Source organism: Glycine max, chromosome 5, assembly GCF_000004515.6.
Source record: "Glycine max cultivar Williams 82 chromosome 5, Glycine_max_v4.0, whole genome shotgun sequence".
NCBI lineage: Eukaryota > Viridiplantae > Streptophyta > Magnoliopsida > Fabales > Fabaceae > Glycine > Glycine max.
The window spans coordinates 27,945,191-27,965,371 of NC_038241.2; the positions used below are offsets into that span (position 1 = coordinate 27,945,191).

The window sequence follows — 20,181 nt, forward strand, 5'->3', positions numbered from 1 at the left end:
ACTAGTCTCAACAGCTTTTAAAAAGAGAGTTGTTTCTAAATTCTAGTTCTATTATTCAGAGGGATAAATGAGAGGTGCTTGAAATTATCAATTATGTAATTCACTGTTCGAGGGTAACAACACATGGTAACATTTTATTTTGTTTTGCCATACCCTACATCAAGTAGGTAACGTGTTATAGTCGCGAATACGGATTCCCTTCCATTAACACGCCATCAGCTCCCCTAACCTAATACCATGTCCTTTCCTTTCCTTGTAGCACATAGCAGGCAAGCTTATATTATACCTCATTTCGACACGATCTTTCTAATTTTCCGCCCCCCCCCTCTTAAAACAATTTATGTATATTTAACTGAAAAGTGTAAAAGCAACTACTTAGTCGAAGAAAAGATAAAGTGGCAAAGTGGCGAGTGGCCACTGGATTTCACGGCATCTCTCAAAGAGTTTATATGCTTTGCCCTCAGTTACACAACATGAAACAGACGATAAAGGTCATCGACGTTCGTTGTTATACCATAATGTAGACACTCACGTTGTTTCACTGCCACGTCACATTAATTCCTCACTGATAGTGAATCAGTGATTTACTCTTACATATATATTTACATTACAACCCCAAGAAGTTTCCTCTCTCTTTATTTTCTTTTTTGTTTGTCTTTCCAGCTAAGGAATTTGCGAAAACAAAAACCAGCGATGCATTATTGGGTGGATCAAAAGGAGATAATAAGCAGAGAAGTTCACAAAATTCACCATGAAAGCTCATCATCATCATCATCATCATTTGAGCTTCTTTTCTATCCTATCATTGTTCACTCTATTCTTCTCCACTTCCCAAACTACCATTACCAACAAAACTCAATTATCAGTTCACAATGAAACAAGAAGAATTCTCCACCAGCCGTTGTTCCCGGCGGTGTCGGCTCCACCGCCGGTTACTCCGCCACCGCCGGCGCCGCTGGATATTCCGTCTTCTCCCGACATTCCTTTCTTCAACGAGTATCCCGCTGGGCAGCCGCCGCCGGTGCAGAATCTGCCTCCGGTGACAACCTCTGGCGGTATGATCGCGAACCCAACTGCGACGCAGCCAACGAAACCCGCGAAGAAGGTGGCAATTGTGATCTCCGTGGGAATTGTTACACTTGGAATGTTCTCTGCATTAGGCTTCTTCTTGTACAGACACAGAGTGAGACACCCGGCAGAGACGCAGAAACTGGTTTCTCGGAAGGTTCTAGAAGATTCTCCGCGGGCCCCACCACCGCCGCCACCCTCGAGCTTCCTCTACATTGGCACGGTGGAGCCCACCAGAACTTCGCTGAGCGAACCCAATGGAATAACCGTTAACACTTCCCCTTATCGGAAACTTGATTCCATTAAGCTTAGCTCCAATCACCGTTACCGCCCCAGCCCCGAGTTGCAGCCGCTGCCGCCGCCGCACAAGCCTCCGGACGAGAGCCATTCGCCGGCGGCGGAATTCTCCGACTCCTCATCCTCTTCTGAGGAGGAAAGCTGCGAGACGGCGTTCCACTCGCCGCACGGCTCCTCGCTCGGCTGCGAAGAGAATTTCTTTACGCCGGTCTCGCGCCACAGTTGTCTCTCCGCTGCCGCGGCGGCACCGGTGGTTCCTCACTCGAAGAGAACTTCTCCGAAATCCCGGTTTTCCGCTCCTACTCCCGAGATCAGAAACATTGTCGTTCCGCCGGTTAAGCCTTCTCCGGCACCGGCGCCGGTGCCGGCCGCTTCAACAAAATATCATCACGTGGAGAAAGAATTAACATTGGGTCCTTCTAGAAGACCCAAATTCTCATCGCATCCCCCAGCACCGAATTTGACTCATCTTCATTCAAATGAGTTCACAACTTCACTTAAACCTCCTCCTCCTCCGCCACCGCCACCACCGCCACCACAGACACTGCCGTTGAGAAAGGTCTGGTCTCTGTCAATTAGTACATCTTCTTCCTCAGTGTCAAGGAAGAACGGAGAGTCATGGTCCCCAAATGAAGGAGGGTCTTCTGGTAACCGTGTTAGTGTAAGGAAAGGTTCTTTTGAGGAAGTTTACCAAAGGCGTGAAGGTGATGATGTGGATGGAGCAAAACCCAAGTTGAAGGCTCTGCATTGGGATAAAGTGTCTACTACTTCGGACCGTGCCACTGTGTGGGACCAGTTAAAATTCAGCTCCTTTCAGTAAGTAAACTGATGATATCAGTTAGTTAGTTAGTTACTATGATTTTGTGGAATGTGAACTAACGTTGTTGGTTTTGTGGAATGTAGGTTAAATGAGGACATGATGGAGACACTGTTTGGCTGCAAATCCACAGGTTCTGCTTCTAAAGAGAATGTTACTAGAAGATCAGTTCTTCCTCCTGCTGAACCGGAGAATAGGGTGTTGGATCCAAAGAAGTCTCAAAACATAGCTATACTGCTAAGGGCACTCAATGTGACTAGAGATGAGGTGTGCGAAGCTCTTTTAGATGGTAAGTTTATTTGTTTGTTCATTATTCTTTTTCTATTTCTGGACATAGATTGTAATCAGACTTTAACTGCACCACAAACACACACAAGGTTAAGGTTTGAATCCCGGCTGGAAAAGGTATGTATCCAACCATGTCTCGAACAAGATTGCCTTCAAAGGAGGAAACCGGTGGGAAACCAAAAAACAAAAAAGTAATTTTGTTATATTATTTAGTTTTAGGGGAGATTAAAAAAAATGTCATATGCCTAAAGTTGTTGGCACAAGTGGTTGAACACTTGAGTCTTTTAATCAAGATCTGGGATTTGATCCCAGCTTGGGCATAAAGTGACAACTAGAGGTACCACTTTACTCCAAAAATGGGCCGATCTGGTGAGAGGAGAATTACACCTTCTATTTATACCAAAACAATGTCACATAAGATTCAGATCTAGCTCATTCAATATATAGCATGTTCTGGTGGTTAAAATCCTTACAAGTATTGAGCAATGGCCAAACCGAGAAAGATCTTACATTCATTATCAAGATCTTCTTTTCCTTCTTTTTTCTGAGGAATCAAAGTTATTGAACTTGATATTTCCCTTTCCATCTTAATGGACCAGCCTATTACTGTAACAATCCTTATCAACTACTACCTAGCTTTGTCTTTTTTAGCTGTAACCGTCAAACATTCCCTAAAAGCAGTGCCATCCCTGTTTCATGATGAGCCATGATTGTGTCATCATAAAGACAGATCATTTGACCGTTTTTACTCCATTCTTGTAACCCAAATATATTCTTGTCTTTTATTCCTTAAGTATATCATTTTTTTATCTTTCTCTTGCTTCTGTGCCAGTGTTCCTTTATCTGTTCTGTTTTCCGCAAATTTTGTCATCTAACTTGCATTAAATCAACTAAAGATTAACAAGCAACTCTCCCTTTAGCTTCCTTACAGAGTTACAGTCCACGTGCCATAATTCCAAGAAATACTTATAAACTTGAATATAAATATATTGATGAAGAATTAGAGGAGCTTTTGTGGCTCCACCTCAAATGACATATATAAGTGTAAATCAGAAGCAAAATCAGAAGAGACGATAATATCTGAAAGGATCTACCCATAATCTAGTTTGCCATAATATACTTTCAGTGTTCCAGTTGATAATACTTTATATAAGTAATAAAACTATAAAATATGTGAATTATATGAAGATAGATATTTAAATCAACTGATATCTTTGGTTGTTTCCGTGACATACACATTCTTTTTATCTTAACTAATTGCTTATCTGCAACCAGTGTTTCGACCTAGCAAAACTCATCCTTGGTGATATTGCTTTTGGAATAACACAGGGAATCCTGAAGGTTTAGGAAGTGAGCTATTGGAGACTCTAGTGAAGATGGCTCTAACAAAGGAGGAAGAAATAAAACTTAAAAATTATGATGGTGACCTCTCAAGACTTGGCTCTGCAGAAAGATTCCTTAAAGCAGTGCTTGATATCCCTTTAGCTTTTAAAAGAATTGAAGCTATGCTGTACAGAGCTAATTTTGAAACTGAAGTTAACTACCTTAGGAAGTCCTTTCAGACCCTGGACGTATGGCTGGCTTATATTCATTCCTTTTTATCTTCAATGTTTTTGCTTTCAATTGCATTTTGTTCTGCCTCCTTAAAAACTAATCAATCAGTTGTTGATATCTGTCAGGTGGCAAGTGAGGAATTAAAGAACAGTCGGTTATTCCTCAAACTTCTTGAAGCTGTTCTAAGGACAGGAAACAGAATGAATGTTGGCACAAATCGCGGTGGCGCTATATCTTTCAAACTGGACACACTTCTAAAACTTGTAGACATAAAGGGCACAGATGGGAAGACAACACTGCTCCACTTTGTGGTCCAAGAGATCATTAGATCTGAAGGAACAGGCGGTGAATCTGCAAACTGCAATGTTCAAAACCAAACGAATTCCCAATTCAACGAGGATGAGTTCAGAAAGAAAGGATTGCAGGTTGTGGCTGGACTGAGTAGGGACCTTGGAAATGTCAAAAAGGCCGCAGGAATGGACTCGGATGTTTTAAGCAGCTATGTCTCAAAGCTTGAAATTGGACTTGACAAAGTGAGATTAGTTTTGCAATGTAGAAAGCCGGATATGCACGGGAATTTCTTTAACTCAACTGCACTGTTTCTGAAAGATGCTGAAGAGGAAATTGTTAGGATCAAGGCTGATGAGAGAAAGGCCTTGTTCCTTGTGAAAGAAGTTACAGAATACTTTCACGGGGATGCAGCAAAGGAAGAAGCGCACCCTTTCCGAATTTTTATGGTTGTAAGAGACTTTCTAAATAGTTTGGATCAAGTCTGCAAAGAAGTGGGAAGGATGCAGGATAGGACTGTGATTGGTTCAGCTAGATCCTTCAGGATAGCCGCAAGTGCATCGTTACCTGTTCTCAACAAGTACCATGCAAGACAAGATAGAAGTTCAGATGAGGAAAGCTTATCCCCCTAGTGTTGTGAATATGAAAGGAATAACAGTGTCTTAGGATAACAGTGAAATTAAAATGAATGTTTTCCCAAATTTAAGTTAATTGCCCCCATTCTGCCGTTAGGTCCAAAGGTATAAACTTCAACAGGATTTCTACCATTACCAAGAGAATCCAATTCATAAGCAATAGTGAAGGAGGACAGCTTTTCTTGAGATTGAACATCAAACACTTGCAGGCATGGTGGGGGAGAGAATAAACTGTTGACCGAATCTGTTGCTTGTTTACCACTTACACTCAGTTTCATAACAACATGAAATGAATTTTTAATGGGAAGTGCATTAGTGCAAGATAAGCATATCTTTTGTTAATTCTAGTCTAATTCACATCCCCTAGTTAAGATAGGTTTGATTAGATTAGAGTCCCACACATTTTCATATAATAGAATGTTTCTATTTTATATGTATTTTTTGAATCATTTATTAATAATAAATAGCAGTTTTTTTGGCAATTCATTATGTATATGTTGGTTTGGGGGAGGAGAGATAACTTGTATTCTGTTAATTGATTGATATTTGGAGTAGCAGAGTAAGGCAGGAAGTTTGTATTACATGAAATTTGATGTACACTTTGGTGACTTACAAGGTTATGATTTTTGCTTATATCTATGAGAGGTTACAAACTTACAATGCACGTTACAAGTTCACCTTCAACTCTTCAAGTAAAATGTTAAAAATAAATGTTGCAGTGAACCGAAGAAACAACCAGGAAATGAAATCAGAAATGCTACTTGGAAAGTTACACAACACATCCTATACAGCTATGACAATTAACACATGCAGCATTGAGCAATTAAGCTTATATAAATCATATTATCCGGAACCGTAGTTAAAAAAAAAGAAAGAGGAAAAGGTCTTTAAACTACGTGCACCAGTTTCCTGTAGAAACATGAACCAGTTAGAGACTGCTAGAAGATAAATAAAGCTTACCAGATCCTTAATGAGCTAGCTGCAAATCTCCACCATCTGATTGTGGTCTCGTCTTCCTGAAGATCAAGATCACATGCATGCATGTACGCACTCTGCCCATTTAGCTATGATTACCAATTCTAATTGGTTAGTCATCCTCTTTATTCTCATTATTAGTTGACAAGTGCAGAGATATATATGGATAATAGTTTTTAATTTTATTAAAATTATGCGAAACAGTTTTAATGATAAAAGCATTTAGAAGTTCACAATATTATAATGAAAACAGTTAAAAAGATACAATCAAGCATATGTTTTTTAAGAAAAAAATAAAATACATGTGTATTGGTTAGACCAAAGCTATAAGTTGATTGATTCTTACTGTTTTTACAATACTTGCAAGACAAGTTATTGATATTCACAAGTTTTTCAGCAAACAAAAATATCAATTTTATCTCAAGTAACTGATATTGTATTTGGATTGACGGCAAGAAACCACTTTTGGGATGAAATCAAGGTGAAATCACCACAAAAGCAACAATTTGTTGTTTTAGAAAATCTCAGTGAGTTCAATTCATTGTGTTATCGCAAGTAATTGAGGTTATTACATGTTAGCTACAACAAGAAATACGCTGTAATATTTGGAAGCAACTTGTACAATCATATTCAGTCTAATCATCAAAGGAGTCAACATTATCCACTCTGCAAAAACGTCCAGGTTTACATTTTGTTTTCTAGCCTACAAAATAAACAATGTGTACTAAATAAAATGGTTAAGCGGTGATTTGATAGTCACTTATACCAGATTAACTGTATATAATGGCGACGAGACTCCAGATTTCAACTTTTATTTTTCCTGCTCAATTTCTGGTTCTAACCTGAGAAAAACTCGACCAATACCCAGCCTATTAGTGAATGTACAAAAGAATGAACCTCGAAGCACTGTAACATAACAAATCTGAAACTTCAGTTTGAAAACTGGATATCCGTTAACATTTCACATGCATGCTTCAGACGGGGATCTGCTTTAAGCGAACTGCAAGTGGCATTCCCACATATCCAGCCCCTAAGCAAAAGATCCATTGTACCAGACTGAGAGGTGTTGTGTTGGCAAAGGTTCCCAAGTACTCAACTATTAGGATTTGAAAGAAAACCGTCGCACTGAGGACAGCTATGAACACATGATTATCCCATATGCCTTTAAATACATCAACTTCCTCCATCTCACGAGAGTTTACCTCATTGAAAACCTGCATAACCAAACCAATCCAAACATCTAGTAAGGCAATTTTACCCTGCAGGCCAAACTGCAGTGTAATATAATTGAATCTTTCCTCAGTTGCCAATTCATTTTCTAATGCATCTGCCTAAGCAAATTGGTTATATGAACCTTGGGCTACTAAAATGTTTTTAAGAAGGCTTACTTGACAGAATACGAATGTGTTGAAAATAAGTGTGTTTAAGACCACTTCAGCATCCGGGCCTCGGAGAAAAAAGACCCATTTTCCTACTGACTGAAGAAACCATATCACCACAAACTGATACAACGCTTGTCCTAAGATATTCCTCCACATGACATTGCTGATGAATTCACCCTTCCTCCCCACTGGTGTGCGCTTCATTAAATCATCAGTTGGTGGTTCAGTTGCAAGTGCAAGTGCTCCTAGAGTGTCCATTATCATGTTCACCCACAAAAGTTGAACAGCTGTGAGGGGTGCACTGCCTGAAGATCAAATACACGCAAAATCGTGAGATAAAAAGTTTTCTATTTTCTATAAACACATTTTACCACTGCACTTTGAACAGAATGAAAAATGAATGAAAGGATGCATGTAAGACTAATTAGGCATAATGTTTTAACCTGTCATGCATGCTGATGAGAAGTTCACCAGTAATGCAACCACATTTACAGTAAGCTGGAACTGTACGAATTTTTGAATATTTATGTAAACTGAACGTCCCCATTTGGCTACTGTCACTATCGTGGAGAAATTATCATCCAGAATTATGACATCTGCACTTTCTTTAGCAACCTGCACACAAATTATGAAATTAGCCATTCTCCTTGTTTTAGAAGATTAAGGTCATTTGATCAAATTGAGGTGCGTTATTGTTACCATTTCCCTTTCTCTTTTTTTGGCTTCAAATATTTGACCGGTAATTGATCATAAATAGACTTTCACATGATATATTCATATGGCAGAATGAAACAAATATCTTAAATAGGATGCTCTCTTCACATGTGAATATCTCAAATGAGATGGATCCATTCTCTATTTTACCAAGCTTATCATTGCAATTCACTCACCTCAGTTCCAGCAATTCCCATTGCAAGTCCGATATCAGCTTCATGAAGGGCCGGGGCATCATTTGTTCCATCACCAGTTACAGCTACAACTTCCCCAAATGTGGTACGAAGGTGTTTCACCAGTGTATGTTTGTCTAGAGGTGAGGATCGAGCCATAACCTTAAAACAAAATTAACCACAATATATTATTTAAAGCACCAACGATTTCCCTCTTCAAGAATTGAGTCAATCAAATATTGTTATTCATATAGCAAGTGTATGAAGCACCTGAATTTTGGGAATCAGTTCAAACAATTCCTCCTGAGTCTTCTCTCTAAAGTCTGGACCCTCAATGGCTATGCCATCATCTGTTAAAATCCCACATTCCCTGGCTATGGCCTTTGCAGTATTAATATTGTCTCCGGTAACCATTCTCACCACTATTCCTGCTGAACGACACACTTCAACCGATTCCTTAACACTGGGACGAACAGGATCTTTGATACCAACAATTCCTACACATGTGTAGCCAGAAACAGGAATAGGGTCTTCTGCGGAAAACCCATTTTCCAATTCCATATACGCAAGGCAAAGAGTTCTAAGTGCCTCACTAGCAAACTGGTCGATTGTACTATTCAGATAATTACTTGATTCTTCGTCAATGGAGACAACATCGCCGTTTGAGTTCATCACCTTGTCACAAGCAGCCAGAATGATTTCAGAAGCGCCTTTACAATGAGCCCTTAAACCTCCATCAGGGATCTCCAAAACCACACCCATTCTTTTCCTCTCGGAGTTGAATGGCTCAACTTTAACAACTTTACATGTTTGTCTCTCTGCATGAAAATCCCCTCCCAGTGATAAACCAAACTCCAATAGTGCTGACTCAGTTGGCGTCCCCAAGATCTCGCGCTTACCCTTTTTGTTAACCACAACCTCTCCTCCAGTGTTATTAAAGATTGACTGAAGCAACATTTTCAAAGCAGAATCTGGGAGTTCAGTGGACAAACTAGAATCATTACTAGTCACTTCCTTGATATTCATAAAAATGCATGTTTTCACCACGGTCATGCGGTTGGTGGTTAGTGTCCCAGTCTTGTCACTGCATATAGTTGTGGCTGATCCCATAGTTTCACATGCTGCCAAATGCCTCACCAAGGCCTTGTCATTCATCATCTTCTTCATTGCGAATGCAAGGCTCAATGTCACAGCTAATGGTAACCCCTCCGGAACAGCAACAACAACAATTGTAACAGCAATGGCAAAGAATTCCAACATCTCCATTGCATCATCTGCTGACCACCACCAGAACCTTCCTTCTTGGAGTTTGCGGCCCATTAGTCCTTTCACCAAAACTGCAAAGGTAATTACCGCAAAGACGAGTCCTATCTTCCCAATAATTGTTGCTACTCCATTCAGTTTCACCTGCAATGGGGTTTCATCATCTCCACCTTCACTCAGAGTTGCCATCAACTTGCCCCATTGAGTCCTCATCCCAACAGTGGTAATCAACATGGTGCAAGATCCATCTTGGACCTTGGTTCCGGAGAGAAGAAAAGGATTCTGGGAAGTCACCATCACCGGCTCACTCTCACCAGTTAAACTTGACTCGTCAATCAACACAGAAAATCCTGAAACAAATAAACCATCTGCAGGGACTTGGTCTCCAATTGAAAGATGCACGATATCACCAGGGAGTAAACTATATATTGACATTTTCTGCCTGTAACCGTTTCTTGTGACTTGAATGGAAATCTTTTTCTTCTCCTTGTCTAAGTCCTTGAATTGCAACGATTGGCGATAATCGCTTGTTGCTGTCACAAAGACTACTAGTAAGATACTTGCAACGATTCCGAGTCCATCATGAGCACCTTTGGGCCATCCTTCTGTTGCTATGCCAACTATCAGAGAAACAAAAGCACACACTCCTAGGATCATGAGAGTCATGTCTTGAAGGGCTTCATAAACAAAAATCCAGAAACTCCGAACTTCGCTTTCAGTGAATTTATTCACTCCAAAAAGCTCTTGTCTCCTGTGCCGTGATTCAGAATCACCACTAAGCCCCGTGGTTGTTGATGTTGAAAGCTTTCCTGCAATGCCATCTACTCCACCATGAAACTTGAGCTTCTTTACGTCATGGCCTTCAACAATAGACCCCAATTCTTCAGCACAGATTTGGAAACCTGCAGCTTTTACTTCATCAGGTACAACGTAATCGCTTGGTTGAACACCTGCGGGTATGATCACAATTCACAGGTAAGCAAATATATTTTTAAATGAAGGAGTTTAATTTATATACTTAGGATAATTTTTTTTACATTGTCAACCAATTAGAAACTATGGTAATTATGACTTAAATAATTATTATAGAAATCAACAAACTTTTGTACATAACAAAATTGTGATTAGATGATGATACACAAACTCAAGTACATGGACTATTTACTCTAAATTTTTAGATTTTCCAATAATTCTAAAGAAACTTACCTTGGATAAACTGAAATGCAGCTTTGGAAACCAAAACAGCAACCCTTAACTTCTCCTGCATTAAGGACAAATAAACCTTTGAGAATCCATATCAACCTCACAATCTATGTGGTATTACTTTGAGGAGGGAATAGATGAATCATATTGTTTAGGAATTACAAATATTGTCAAAAGAAAAATAGTTTATTACACTGTTGCAAAATCATCAGACTTGTAATGAATTTGCATATCTACAAATATATCTGAAATCCACCCATTTGAAATCTATATTGAAAGATACATCACCTGTAGTGAAATCTATCCTCTTGAGGTTCCAAAATCCAAATATGTTGGAAAAAAACATACTGAAATAAACTCAAAGGGTTGGTGCAATCTTATAGGGCCCTGCTGAGTTCACATGTGTGAAATCAATCTATTTAGTGGGAAAATCCGTATTCGATTTCCACTGTGTGCAAAATTGCCTTGGACTAGCAATAGTTACGTACCATGAACGGGGTTAGTTTCTGACCAGTGGGTTGGGGGACACCCATGGTCTTTGACCCAAGACAAAAATAAAAATAAAAATACAGAGATTGGTTACCTGATTGGTACGACGCATAGCAGCAGCTTCGGAGCGCTTGGAGATGTTGGCAGTGAATCGAAAACGTCGTTTGGGGTTCTTTACAACCCCACATACCTTCCTCCATTTCTGAAGAGCCTCTTCAGTAGTGTTTTTGGACTTCACTCCTCCAAAATTCTCATGCAAATAACTCTCCATCACCCTTTTAGTTCTCTTTGTCTCTTCCTTCTTTGATGCCTTCTCTGTTATCAATTCAACTTTTTTCGAACCTGGGGCTTACGTTAAGAAAGGCATGCTAATATGCAGTAACACTGTAACAGCAACCGGGTGGTAACATTCTTGGAAAAATGAAGGTTAAGGTTTGGTTTGTATGCAGTTTCATGGGAAGAAAGGGAACGTACAGAATGAATGAGGTGGGAACCTCGTAAAAGGCAAAGTTGCTATTTCTTAGTAGTTAGTTAGACTGAAAAGGAAAATGAATGGAGAGGGGAGAGATGAGGAGAGAAACGAAACGAGTGAGGATCCGAAATTTTGTAGTCTTTGAGAATGAATAACGGTCTGTTTCTTCTGCTGTTGTCTGTTATTTCGGGAAAGTGGGGATGAACGAATTGGGCGGGGTCAACAGAGTCTTTTTTCATAAAAAAAAAATTACGAAATATAGAATGCAGCATTCGGCTCTTGTAGTTGTAACTCCCGTAAATAGGTATAGGTTATTGTATAAAGTAAGCTTAAGCTTATTAATTAATCCACTAGGGTTGCTTCCAGTGGCGGGGATTTAGATCATTTGTATAAGATCTAAGTTTAAATTTTGGTGAATCATTAGGTTTGGTCTAGTAGTAATAAACATAAGGTGGTAGGTTTTAATTTCAACACAACCAGTACAAAAAAATAAAGTTTAAATTTTGGTATTGTCGTTCTATATAAAAAATTGTGCTTATTTAATTTTACTTGTATGAGAGAGAAATTTTTTTTTTTAAAGAAGATCAAATGACTTAAGTTATTTTATAATTTTAAACTCAATCTATATAAATTTTTATAAAACTTATTTATTTATTTATTTATTAAAATTGAAATGTATAAGTTAATTTTAACTTATGAGATAAATTTAATTCAATTTACTTTTTTTTATTTCATGATATATTTCCTTTGTACTAGGATGATTGTATTTGGTACTGATGATGTATGATGCTTGCTTATATATTTGGATAATGTACAACATTTACTTTATGATCATGGTTCTTTATATGAGTTTTTTTTTAACGATTTAAACCATTACAAAAGTTTAAGACAATATCTTATTCAAGACGAAAACTAAAAAAAAAAATATTTGTCATCAATTAATTAAAAGGCTAAATTATAAATTTAGTCCCTCTATTTGTCTCAGAATTCGATTTTTGTCCCCTATAATTTAATTCACGAATTTAGTCTTCCATTTTTTGCAATCTTGTTATTTCAATCCCCAACCCCGAAATTGGACGTTGATTGTTAATTGCTTACCTTGACCGCCAGTGTCGTGCTTTTATTGGACTTTGACCACGTGTCGTGATTTTATTGGAGGGTGATGTTAATTAGGTGCACAAAATTAATGTCCAATAAACACGCGAAACGTGACGATCATCGTTAACATTGGTTTTTAAAAACCAATGTTGATATCGGAATCTTAACATCGGTTTTCATAAAACCAATGTTGTCAATTCTAATGACTCGCCTCATCGCCTCGATATCACTCCTCTAAAATACGACATTTCCATTTTAAAGGAAAGTTCTATTAATTTGATTATGAAAAACGGTGGTAAATTTTTTGAGATATACATTCATCAAATAACGCACAAATATATGTGTCTATAACCAATTAAGGAAGAGTTTGATAACAAAACACAACTCTCCCAAAAGAACTCCAACGTTATAACGTTGGCTCGGTGACTCTAACATAAAGAATCTCCCTCCAAAATCACCTATTGCTGCTTATCTGTTCCCATGGACGAAAGTTAGAGATAATCACAGGCACCAATCACACGGTACAAAATTGCAAGGGTGAGTTTATTGTAAAAGAATAACGAATATCAGATGGTCATAATTAGAAAGAAAATGATAACAAATAATCACAATCATTCTAAATATCTCCATCAGTTCAACATATACTTAACAAACTAGTGGTCAACTTTTCAACAATTCAAATCAATTATGCTTGGAATGATGTTTGCACCCGACTCAACTCTCAAATGCAATGTGGTACCATTCAACAAGAAATAGCTTAAGCGTGTTTTCATGACACTCTCACTTAGAAAAACTAACATCATTTCATCTCAATGTCATCAGCATCACAAGCAATCGCATTCCCCCCCCCCCCCCCCACACATATATATACATATAAACTCATGCCTGGGATTCATATTTCCTAGGTCTTCAGACAACATAAATCACATATAATAATGATTCATAATACCACGAGATTGATATTTTAGGAAAAATTCTAAATTAAAGAGGAGAACTATGGTATACAAAACAAACTCTTATGCCCATTTAAAATTTAATAAAGAAGTAAATAGAAGAACATATATAAAATTTTGGGCAGAGTCTTCTCTGTAATTAAGACTTTTCCCCAAAATTCCAATCATTACAATAACAACATTGTTCACAATTTCATTCGTCAATAACAAATATATCGCATCCCATTAGTTTAAAACACAGTTTTTTTTGAAAACCAACATGCAATAGGGGCAAACATACAACCCCATAATTGGGTTTCTTGACCCCAACTATGCTATCAAAAACTATAGACTCCCATCACCTATCTATATCTCTACGTTAGTTCCTTGCGGCGTTATTCTGAGATATCTTAGGTTCGCGACCTTTGGTCTAAATGTAGAGCTCTATATACCAAATTGAAGACAATTCAGTATAGATTTCAAAGACAGGGTCAAATTTAACATTCGAGGTCAAATACCCACTCAAATTTCAAAGGGATAAAATGGTGTTTTTGGGGTCCACTTCAATGAGGCGTCATTTTGAAATTCCTATCACGCCAATGTGATCGGGGTCAGCAAAGGTCACAAAAATGAAATCAATTTTATAAAAAAGGCAACTTTTACAATGTCTCATTTTCAAGGGTTTTTCAAAGGAAGTGTGAAAACATCCAATAACGGTACCCAAATCACAACAGATGCAAAGATAAGCTCAAACTAATTAGGAGAAGGCATAGAAATCACAGTTAAATTGAAGAAATCATGAAGAAAGGGTCAAGGGCTTCGTTCTCTACCGAATCCTCGAGTTGGGTTTTGAAGATTCTGCTCTGATTATAGGGTTCTACTACGTGCGGTGGTCCGACGGCAAGCAGTGGCGGCTCGTGGCGGTCACCGGTGGTTGTGGGTGGAGGAGGATGAGGTTTAGGGTTTGGGGAAAAAGAAGAAGGGTAACTCACGCTTTTTTCTCGTTGATGGACATATTTATAATCTATAGATCCCGCTTAGCGAGCTCGTCTCGCTAAGTGAAATTTCACTTTTGGCACTAAGCGAGACACTTCACGCTAAGTGAAATTTCTCTTCTGGTTGAAATAACACTTAGCGAGCTAGTGTCGCTAAGTGAATTACTTCCTCTGGAAAGAATTGCGCTTAGCGAGCCAATGCCGTTGAGCGAGCTATTCCAACCCGGATCAATCAGACACCACATAATCTAACAGCCACACCAAGCAGTTAGACAAGGATAATTCACACAACGCTTCAACTAATCCAAATTAATCAAGTAATTAAATAACATGAAAATATATGAAACATATATTTTCAGTTATTGAAATTTCAGGACATTACATTAATACTCCTTAACATCAATTTATTTAAAATTGATGTTGTTCAAGATACCTTAACTAGGGTTTTTATAAACCAACGTTGAGGTTTTGATAATAATACCCCCTTTTCTCTGTCTCCCAAGCTCACTTGAAAGTTGAAACCCTCTTTTCTCGAAACCCCCCTCTCTCGAACCCTTTTACTCTCTCATCGATGTTGACTGTGTCGTTGCCCCTGCGCCTCGAGCTCCCGTGTCATTGCCACGATGGCACTTTTCATCACATCTCCCTTTTGGTTTGTTTTCCTCACGTTTAATTTCATTTTTCTTTTCCCTCCTTTCCTCGCGTATTCCAAATTTTGGGTAGCACCTATGTCTCTCTAGCGTTCAGTCTAAGGAGTAGAACCTGGTGTTGTTGGAGAAGCTGATGGGCAACAATTTAGTGACTAGAAAAGGGTGCTTAGGGAATCTGAGGCTGCCATTGTTGTTGGAGCAAATTTGAAGTGCATAGTTAAAGGTAAACATATAATTAGTTAAAGTTCTTTTTTGTTGGTAGTATAAGTTTAATTGATGTAGTGAGAATATAGAAATAGAATCATTAAAACATATTTTCCTCTGTTTGAATATCATTTTATGTTGGATGGTTTGTGTGCTTGCTAGATACAAGTGGATATGGAAAAATAGAAAATGCTTAAGCTATTGCAAATTATTTTGGAAATAGTTTTGAGCTTATGATATACTAGCATCGATGATCACTAGAAAAAAAAAAGAATAAAGATGTGCATTGGTAAAATATTAAGATCAAAGATATAAAAAAAATATTGGTAATGTGTATAATATATACTTTTATATTTTTGTGTCCAAGATATCTCTTGGTCAAAAGTCCAAATCTCTCAACACACACAGACTTATTTAAGGGACTAACTTTTTATGCACATACCTGAAAATTAAATTTCTAATCATATGCTTAAAGAGTACAACTAACTATGAGCCATATACCACACTGGTAGGTAGTTATATGTACCTCATCACATTGAATTTGGCTTCCCTGTAGTCAAATTAGGTGTAGTGAGACATGTATTATGTAAATTGGTCTCACTAATAGATTTTTTTTTTTTGCACCTAATACTCATTTTGCAGTAGTACTAGGACACTATACTAGTACCTTTAGGTTGCAACTGCATCTTTAACTTAGCACCACCAACCGAAGAGCTTATGACTTTTTTTATGCACCGGAGAGCTTATGATTGAATCATCATTATGGGGAAGCTAGTCATTTACTCGAGAGCATAAATAAGATGTTATTCATATAGCAAAAGTTAGGTGAGGTAGTTTTTGTGTTAGCTAGAAAACGTAAATACATGTTCATCATTATTTCTCGCTATGGTTGATTACTTGATTCTTAAGATTTTCAGAGGCAATAGTCACACTCACTTCTGTAAATTTCAAGCCATAGCCTGCATTTATTTTGATATATGGAATTGTCTTGAATAGAGTTCAAACCACTAATAAAGACACATCAATTGCTAGAAACTAGAAAGGCTTATATATTCCTTTTGAATTCAAAGGCATGCCCATCATACTGATTTGTTTCTTAAAGTTGCACCAGCAAATACTTAAGGATCACTAGCATTAAACATTAAGAAATGCACTTCATAAGCATTAAACATGCAAGAGAATACATCGACGAGGAGATTACTTCGCGTGTTGTGATTAAGGATATTTTGAACTCACCCGCAATTGTTTCAAAGAATTCTAAAATTGCCTTCATGTTTTTGTCACCTGGCTCTCTGCCATTTGAAAGATTGTGAGACATGTATGTTTTATCACAAAGAAGATAGCCAACTAGTTTGATAGTGTAGCACTGTGGTTGATATCCAACATTTCTTTTATAGGTAAGAATAATGGCTTGTTGCATGCTCAAATGAGACACTAAAAACTTGTCTATGATTGGAACTGATGATTCTTTTAGAAGTGACTGGTAAAAGAAACATCAAATGGTTAGGACTAGGGAGACTTTGAGAATTTCATTCCTTCATTCAAAAAACTGAATTGGAATTATTAGAAAAAAAGTTGCTTATTGCTCCCTTAGATGGCACTGGTACTCTGCATGAAAATTGTTAATGGCATGGTTATCAAACTCTCGAGTTAACTCGCTAACTCTTACGAGTTTACGAGTTCACTTACCCACTATGAGTTGACTCTTGAGTAAACTCTTTTTTAGTAGACTTTGGCTAGACTCTATAAACTCTAAGTAAACTCGGTAGACTCTCAAATTTACTATCAAGTCAACGAGTCAACAAGTTAAAAAAATTAGACCAAGATGTAAGTCATTTTAGGTTATTTTCTGTTTGTTTATTGTTCAACATACCTTCATTTAGTGTGTTAGTCTCAAATACAAAAATTCTCACCTTTAATAACATCAAACTCTCGATGGGAATGATCTACCACTACTATAACATTTGCAAGTTATTATCTAGTAGTGATGCATTACTAGACTTGGTTATTTAAGTATGGTGAAATTTATGATTTACTATTTTGTTTTATTATATTGTTGAAATGCTTAATTAGTATGTTATTTATAGATATTTTGTTATTATTTTTATATGAAGTGAACTTTTATGAGTCTACGTATTGAGTCCACAAGTCGAGTTTATGGAACTCTCACGAGTCTACGTAAACTCTCCAGTTTGATAACATTGGTTAGTGGTCTCTATTGCTTTTGGGGAATGACGGGCAAAGTAAATTGTTGCATGATTTAAATAATTAAAATGATCTGCGATTTTGATTCAATATTTTACAACATTGCATTTGAAAGAAACAGTTAACACAATAGATATTTTTCTAGTTCTTCCAACATTGGAAAATATATTTGAGTGGAATAGAGCAAGACAGTACATTTCATGCACACACACACACACACACACAATATCCCAAAAGTGATCATTAATTACATTAAAAATTCCCATCCACCAAAGCCAAATTACCAAAAAAACTTAAGAGTCTATGTTGTTAGTTTGAGAAGTAAGAAGAGTCTATAGAGCATTAGCAAGACAAGGAAACAAAAAATGAGGCAAAAACTAAATACTTAAAAACATCATTATGCAGAACAAAACAAAGTAAGGTTCATCCTTATTTCTATCTTTGTAGTCATTCTCTTCAACTTCAACTTCCCCAATGTTCATTTTCCCTCAAAGACACCTAATTTGTGAAATTTACAAAAATATTTCATAAATTTACTGCTTACATATGCGTAAAATGATGTAAGTCATTGAATGCAATAAAACAAAAGTTTTAAAAAATGTTAATAAGTATTAAAAATACACGAGAGAAACTTATATACAAATAACATATTATATACAAATAACAATATAAATTGTTTACACTTGTACAAATATTTTTAGTCAGTAGGCAAATTATTAGGAATTTAGCATTAGTGTATAAACATGATTCACAAATCTAGATTCCACCTTCTCTTCCTTATCTCTATTAATCTCTACTGAATAAAGATTTTTCTTTCCCGGTTTGCCATATGATTAACATGTTTTTATTTCTACATTATTGTTGAATCACATCCCGGTTTCAACCATATTTTTAAACCATTATTTACAATTTGTTTTGTTGATTTAACATACTAGACATTTATTTCTAATTCAAACTCATGTATTTGCTATGCTACTTGTTATTATTTGATCCTATTTTATCTTCAAATAATACATTGTAAACCATGTACTGGCACACCATTGTTTTTGCACAATGTATTTCTTAATATTAATTCCAGATTTTTGTTCTCGTGCTCCAATCTAGCTAGTAGTTTCCTAAAATTAAAAAGTTTCTTCCATCAAAGCCAATTAAGAACTACATATAACAGAGTACTCACAAGTCACAACATAACAGTCTATCATCTCCTATAAGAGAGCATAAGAGAGAAAGTCAACCATAAAATGAAATATAAAAAGAAACTAAACAATTACAAAAAATTTCAACTAAAGAATTTTAAGTATGAACTTTAAGTTAACATGTCAAAAGAAGTATAATAAGAAAAAATTATATTTCACGTTCCCAAAAATATAACACCCTATAATTTAGTACTAATGCAAGCCATATATCGGAGATCTCCAATGTTAAAGAATAGATCTTGCAATGCACTACTAGAAAATAGGAATTTAACATCGGTTATTAAGGACCTTCAACATCGGTTTTGGAAAATCAATGTTAACATAAAAATGACAACATCGATTTTTTAGAAAACTGATGTTATATAGTAAGAATTATTAAAAAAAAAGTCAAATATCTTCACATCAACATCGGTTTTTACCAAAACCGATGTTAACTTATACATACAACATCAGTTTTTAGCGAAAATCGATATTGTATTTGTATATTAACATCAGTTTTTGTAAAAACCGATGTTAGTTGTCATCCAACAACATCTACCGAAAATTGATGTTGTATGTTCAACAATAACATCAGTTTTATAGAAATCGATCTTGTGAGTGCAGCTTAACATTGGTTTTTTTGAAAACCAATGTTGTTTGTAAACATCAACATCGGTTTTTAGTAAAAACCAATGTTGTTTTTTGGAATTTTTTAATGAGTTGTCTGTTTTTTTAATTATCCCAAATTAACCTGCAAATTTAAAAGCAGAACCACAACATTCAGATAGTTTTTAGCAGAAATTCCATGAAAATTGAATATTTACTATGAATTAAAAGAATATTTAATGTACGTATAAAATTAATTGTAAAAAATGTAAATTAACTACACTATAATTGCAAAATTACTTAAATACTAATTGTTTCATTTTTAACTTTCAAATAGTAGTTTGCCCATTGGATGCGAAGGACCTTCAATCTCTCTGGCTCCAATGGTCTAGCATTATTGAAATATTGCATGATATAATAAAGCATAAGTTAATAATATAATACCAATTATAAAAAAATGAAATACGTTTGAATTAAACAATTACTGTTTTCCAATTATTCTTGAAACTTCCTAAGATTACAATTGACATCCAGTGCATGACGTAATACTCACACTCAATACTTCCTTTTTGTCTATTACACTAAATACATTATAAAATTTAGATATTCAATGTTAAGTTCAAATTAGTCTACATAGTATTAAAATATAACTAGAATCATTGTTTAAATGGCTTACTTTAACAACAATCCACCTAGCA

At 36.4% G+C, this 20,181-nt stretch overlaps 2 protein-coding genes across 4 annotated transcripts; one reads left to right on the forward strand and one right to left on the reverse strand.

Moving 5' to 3' along the window:
• The first annotated feature begins 281 nt into the window (after positions 1 to 281).
• LOC100776403 (formin-like protein 6) lies at positions 282 to 5,018 on the forward strand. 2 transcript variants are annotated; one of them, XM_006579879.4, is made up of 5 exons: positions 282 to 491; positions 664 to 2,181; positions 2,269 to 2,471; positions 3,800 to 4,041; positions 4,150 to 5,018. In XM_006579879.4, the coding sequence occupies exons 2-5, from the start codon at positions 752 to 754 to the stop codon at positions 4,942 to 4,944; spliced, it is 2,670 nt and encodes an 889-aa protein (XP_006579942.1). In that variant the 5' UTR covers positions 282 to 491; positions 664 to 751; the 3' UTR covers positions 4,945 to 5,018. The 2 variants fall into 2 exon arrangements, with proteins under 2 accessions (XP_006579942.1, XP_003525865.1); XM_003525817.5 differs by having other exon boundaries at positions 282 to 2,181.
• A 1,862-nt stretch (positions 5,019 to 6,880) lies between these two features.
• Positions 6,881 to 11,417, reverse strand: LOC100776926 (calcium-transporting ATPase 2, plasma membrane-type). 2 transcript variants are annotated; one of them, XM_041015352.1, is made up of 8 exons: positions 11,241 to 11,417; positions 10,661 to 10,715; positions 8,745 to 10,404; positions 8,462 to 8,522; positions 8,195 to 8,353; positions 7,748 to 7,919; positions 7,311 to 7,609; positions 6,881 to 7,136 (listed from the first exon to the last, which is right to left on the reverse strand). In XM_041015352.1, the coding sequence occupies exons 1-8, from the start codon at positions 11,415 to 11,417 to the stop codon at positions 6,897 to 6,899; spliced, it is 2,823 nt and encodes a 940-aa protein (XP_040871286.1). In that variant the 3' UTR covers positions 6,881 to 6,896. The 2 variants fall into 2 exon arrangements, with proteins under 2 accessions (XP_040871286.1, XP_014631087.1); XM_014775601.3 differs by having other exon boundaries at positions 8,462 to 10,404.
• Between the last annotated feature and the right edge of the window lie 8,764 nt (positions 11,418 to 20,181).

Coding starts and splice junctions, on each gene's coding strand:
- LOC100776403 (XM_003525817.5), top strand. CDS start 752: ATGAAAGCTCATCATCATCATCATCATCATTTGAGCTTCTTTTCTATC. Junction 2,182..2,268: donor TTAAAATTCAGCTCCTTTCA/GTAAGTAAACTG, acceptor TGTGGAATGTAG/GTTAAATGAGGACATGATGG. Junction 4,042..4,149: donor AGTCCTTTCAGACCCTGGAC/GTATGGCTGGCT, acceptor GATATCTGTCAG/GTGGCAAGTGAGGAATTAAA.
- LOC100776926 (XM_014775601.3), bottom strand. CDS start 11,417: ATGGAGAGTTATTTGCATGAGAATTTTGGAGGAGTGAAGTCCAAAAAC. Junction 7,920..8,194: donor TGGGAATTGCTGGAACTGAG/GTGAGTGAATTG, acceptor ATTTGTGTGCAG/GTTGCTAAAGAAAGTGCAGA. Junction 7,610..7,747: donor CTCATCAGCATGCATGACAG/GTTAAAACATTA, acceptor TTTGATCTTCAG/GCAGTGCACCCCTCACAGCT.